Source organism: Dipteris shenzhenensis, chromosome 14, assembly GCF_047967505.1.
Source record: "Dipteris shenzhenensis isolate YYH24624 ecotype China chromosome 14, Dip_SZ_1.0, whole genome shotgun sequence".
Lineage (NCBI taxonomy): Eukaryota > Viridiplantae > Streptophyta > Polypodiopsida > Gleicheniales > Dipteridaceae > Dipteris > Dipteris shenzhenensis.
In genome coordinates, this window is record NC_141609.1 from 28888907 (window position 1) to 28893866 (window position 4960).

Below are 4960 nucleotides of genomic sequence, written 5' to 3' on the forward strand. Positions count from 1 at the left end.
GGCCAAATCTAGAGACAGCCACGGGCATGGCTTCCATTCAATGCCCATGTGGCTAAGCGAAAGGTGATTTAGGGGGGGTAAAGGGGTGGCCTCTTAGCCCTTCTAGCATAGGAAAGGCACCTTCATACTATCAAATTTCTCCCATCCATCACCATGGTTGGTGTTTCACCATCTTCTTGAAGATGGCATTCTCGGGAAGCGGTCTTAAATCTAGAGCTAAGGGGAGAGTCTCCATTCATTGCAGTCCCTTTCAGAAGCTGATGTAGGGCGGGTATGGGGGCTGCCTATGAGCCCTAAACAACTCAAGACCCCCCACCTCGATACAATAAACCTTGTGCCGCCCATTACCATGCCGGGTGGTGCTACCTTGCTACAAGGCTCTTCCCATCGTCTCTACCCCTACTCCAACTCAAACCGCACCACCACCTTCGTTGTCTTGGCTTGTATCACTGCTGCTTCCGGTGGCCTCATCTTCGGCTACGACCTTGGCATCTCAGGTAGAATTTCGCCTTTTCATCACCTCGTCCATTCTTACAAGATTTTCATGTCGGATAATTACATCTCCCAGCTTGATCCCCAGGTGGTGTTACTGCTATGGATGACTTCCTCCTCAAGTTCTTCCCCACGATCTACCGTCAAAGACATGCCGCCACCACTGACAACTACTGCCAATTCGACAGTCAATTGCTCGCCCTGTTCACCTCCTCCCTGTATCTCGCCGGATTCGTTACCTCCCTTTTCGCATCCGTCGCCACTAGGAAGTACGGGAGGAGAGCGTCTATCTCGATTGGCGGATTATGTTTCATGATCGGGTCAATTATTAATTGTGCTGCGCAGGATCTGGCAATGCTCATCACAGGGCGGATCATGCTAGGAGTCGGAATTGGTTTTACAAATCAAGTTCGCACTGTCTTCCTAGTATACAATTAGCATTTTTCATTATACGTCCGAGAGAAAGAAAGCCTCGGATGCTCGCTCGTTAAGTTGCTTCTTTTGTGGTTTCAGGCTGTGCCCTTGTACCTTTCGGAGATGGCTCCTCCAAAGTTGCGTGGTGGCCTCACTACATTCTTTCAAATAGCCATAACACTGGGAGGTTTATGTGCATATGTAATCAACTATGTAACCGTGAATATCGTTCCCTGGGGTTGGCGTCTTTCCCTGGGTCTAGCTTTCATTCCTGCTACTACCATGACAATCGGGTCCTTATTTTTGCCCGACTCACCTAGCAGCCTCATCCAGCGGGGCTACCTAGACGAGGGTCATCAAATTCTAGTAAAAATGCGTGGAACTCCAGACGTGCAGGCTGAATTCGAGGATATAATTGAGGCTGTGGAACTTTGCAAGGCAGTGAAGCATCCATGGCGTAATATACTGTTGAGAAAGTACCGGCCTCAGTTGGTAATGGCGTTCGCCATTCCGTTCTTCCAACAGGTCACAGGGACTAACATAATCACGTTCTATGCTCCGGTTCTGTTCCTAACGCTCGGGCTTGGTGGCGATGCATCTATGTTTTCTGCAGTGATTCTTGGTGGATTGGGACTCATTAGTTCTATATTAGCTGCTCTGGCGCTGGACAGAATTGGGCGACGGAAGCTGTTTCTACATGGTGGCTTGCAGATGTTAACGACCCTGGTAATCTCTTCACGAAAGAATTGCAGCAATCATTTCTGTTTGGCTGACGAATGTCGATCCTATGGCGCCGTCGTCCCCTGCGATTGTTCTTCTCTGCAGCACACTGTTCATTTCATAATGCCGTGAAGAAAATACGAGCTCCATAAGTCGATCGTAATCTTTGCAGCAACCCGCATCTTGCTTTGCCTGAACAGACTCTCTCCTGCGAAAGTCATCTTTTCGCCCATCACAGCGCACGTAATATCTGAGCGCGAGCCACCACATCTCGTGCGTTCTGTAGCTAAAGAAAAGATCATGATCAAATGGGCATCTTCTGCTTCAGGTACTGATTGGGATACTTCTTCAATGGAAGTTGGGAGCACACAACTCACTCTCCAAACCATTTGCGATTGTGGGGGTAGTGCTGCTAAGTGTGTACACCCTGACGTTTGGGTGGTCATGGGGGCCGCTGGGGTGGCTGGTACCGAGCGAGATTTTCCCGCTGGAGATTAGGTCGGCAGGGCAGAGTATCAATATCTGTGCGATGATGTTGTTCATATTCGTGACGGCGCAAGCATTTCTGGCGATGCTATGCTGCTTCAAATCGGGGCTCTTCTTCTTCTTTGCCGGGTGGGTGATGATCATGACTGTGTTCATGCATAAACTACTCCCTGAGACCAAGGGTGTCCCCTTGGTAGACATGGGAGCCTTGTGGAAGGCACACCCCTTGTGGTCTAAGTTTTATGAATGATAACTTAGCTCTTGGTATGTGTAAAGATTTGACATCGCATATGTATTCATTTCACTCTCATGAGCATTTTGTTAGGGAAATTTCAAACTATCTCAAAAGATTCGAGTGCTCTTGAGGCTAGAATGACTTAAGAGATTATGATTAGATACTTTTTAGATACTTTGGCTCTCATGTGCATCCTACTAAGGAAATTGCAAACCATGTCAAAAGAGAGCCTTAGAATGAATGAAGAAAGTACAATTATATAATATAGAACTCCTCTACATTTTGCCATCATTGGAGATCATGTTAAAAGACCAAAGTGCTCTTAAGACTAGAATGACTTAAGAGTGAACAATTAGACTATTTGATTCTCATGTATATTTTTGGCCTAGCTTGAGGAGGGAAGGCTTTAGTAAAGGTATATTCCTTAAGGAAAGGGAAAATGATGTGTCCTCCACGTGGGCTTTTTTATGATTGGTACAAGTTTCAGTTGCTATTTTCATCCCTTTTGCTCTATCTTTTTCTCTACTTTCTCTTTGTCTCCTCTCACCCCCTCTCTCTCACACACACACACACTCTTTTTGGGTGGAAATCTCTCTCTCTCTCTCACACACACACACACAGAGTTTTCCGCCCTCTTTTCCATGCTACCTATCCAATTCATCTTCTTTTTCCTTATTTTGGATCTTGGGCAGGCTTTATGAATGATTTTCATCATTTATAACTTGTTTAAAGAGAATTGTAAACCTTCTAAAAGCCTACACTACAAGACACAGGCCTCTTTTTGACACCGATACCGACATAAATACGAAGAATTTTTTTAAAAAACAAGTGAAAAGTATCGAAAAATCCATCGGTGTGGATGTCGCAAAGAAACCGTCGGTGCGAGCATCGGTGTCACCGTCAGTAAAATATGTCTGACAGTCTCGATACGAGCGTCGATGTAGGCGTCAATATATATTGATATGCAGTGTCGATACAAACGTCAGTTTACTGATCTTTTACAGAAGCTTTAAAAAAATATGTGGGGCAGGATAGGGCTTGTTTTAGTCCCATCATGCCCCACATAAATTTTTTTTCCATTAAAATCATGATTAAATGTTACAAATGTGGAGGTGTACATTTCAAATTTTGCAATGAAAGTCTACAAAGTAATGGCAATATGCTACAAAATGGAAAATCTGCTGAAGTAATGCGCTAATGCGCTACAAAATAGCAAAAGTTTCGAACTCCAAAATGGTGAATCTGTCGAGGCAATGTACTACAAAACGGCAGAAGTGCCGAAATATTGAACCACTAAATATTGTCCTATCCTACAGTGTCGATATGAACGTCAGTGTAGACGTCGATATATATCGACATGCAGTGTCAGTATAGGCTCGATATACTAGTGTTTTACAGAAGCTTTGAAAAAATATGTGGGGTAGGATAGGGCTTGTTTCAATCCCATCATGCCCCACATAAAATTTTTTCCCATTAAAATCACGATTAAATGTTACAAATGCGGAGGTGTACATTACAAAGGTTGCAATGAAAGTCTAAAAGTAACGGCAATATGCTACAAAATGGAAAATCTGCCGAAGTAATGCGCTAATGTGTTACAAAATTGCAAAAGTTCCAAACTCCAAAATGGCAAATCTGCCAAGGCAATCTACTACAAAATGGCAGAAGTGCCGAAATATTGAACCACTAAATATTGTCCTATCCTACTATTGCTCCTCCTCATCCTCCTTGCCCTCCTCGCCCTCGATCTCTAGTCTACGTATGGCCTCGTTGCCCAATCCCTCGCCCTCCTCTGCTGCGTACCTAGCCGCTTCTTACTCAGATCCCATCTCTCCGTTCGGATCTTCAGATGGGTTGAATGTGCCTCCCTAAGAATGAAACAAGTTAGAAAAACTAAGAGCGTTGATTGTAAGGCAATGGTGATAGTAAAACGATAATGAAGAGGAATAGGGTATACTCACATGACAAGCCACCACCCTTTCCCAATCATTGTGGACTCCTTCTCCCTCCTTCTCCTTAAACCATGCCCTGGCTCCAATCCTGAAGGCCCTTCTGTACTCCTTGTCATTTGGAGGCCTTCGAATCACAGATTCCTGTGGGTCTAAATTCAATTAGTTAGATATGAATGACAAGATATTTGAACGATTGAACATATTAGAAATTCAGTAGAAGATAAATATATACTTACCACCCATGCCTCACTATCGAGTGTGCCACCACTCTTGAGGTGCAAAGGACCTATGGTCTCCATCGCTGCCCTCTGCTGAGGCTCAAATGCATCAGGATTGTCCTTGTAAAACTTCTTCGCTTTCTTCCAATCCTTCGGGTCTACCTAAGGAGTCCCCCATGCGAGTAAGCATGGCATTTGTTTCAAACTCAAACCCTTTAGGATTTGGAAATTGTCTTTTGAGGGCTTCTATGTCGGCTTCCTTAGCTTTATTGTCTTGTTGTTTTCAAGGTCTAAATATATCATTGGGAAAGTGGGTGCTCACCAACCTCCTCATGTATCTGGTGATCGCCTTCCTGTCCTCGTCCTGTATAACCTTCCCAATGATGTTCACTCTATAGGAAAGGTCCTCGAGCAAAAGAAAGTCCGAAGGATTCACAGTGGAT

General features: G+C 44.5%; 1 protein-coding gene across 1 annotated transcript; it reads left to right on the forward strand.

Annotated features, from left to right (window-relative positions):
- The first annotated feature begins 321 nt into the window (after window positions 1-321).
- LOC147894434 (sugar transport protein 7-like) lies at window positions 322-2518 on the forward strand. Its single transcript, XM_087384984.1, has 4 exons — window positions 322-497; window positions 581-900; window positions 1006-1632; window positions 1955-2518. The coding sequence occupies exons 1-4, from the start codon at window positions 350-352 to the stop codon at window positions 2360-2362; spliced, it is 1503 nt and encodes a 500-aa protein (XP_087241110.1). The 5' UTR covers window positions 322-349; the 3' UTR covers window positions 2363-2518.
- The last annotated feature ends 2442 nt before the right edge of the window (window positions 2519-4960 follow it).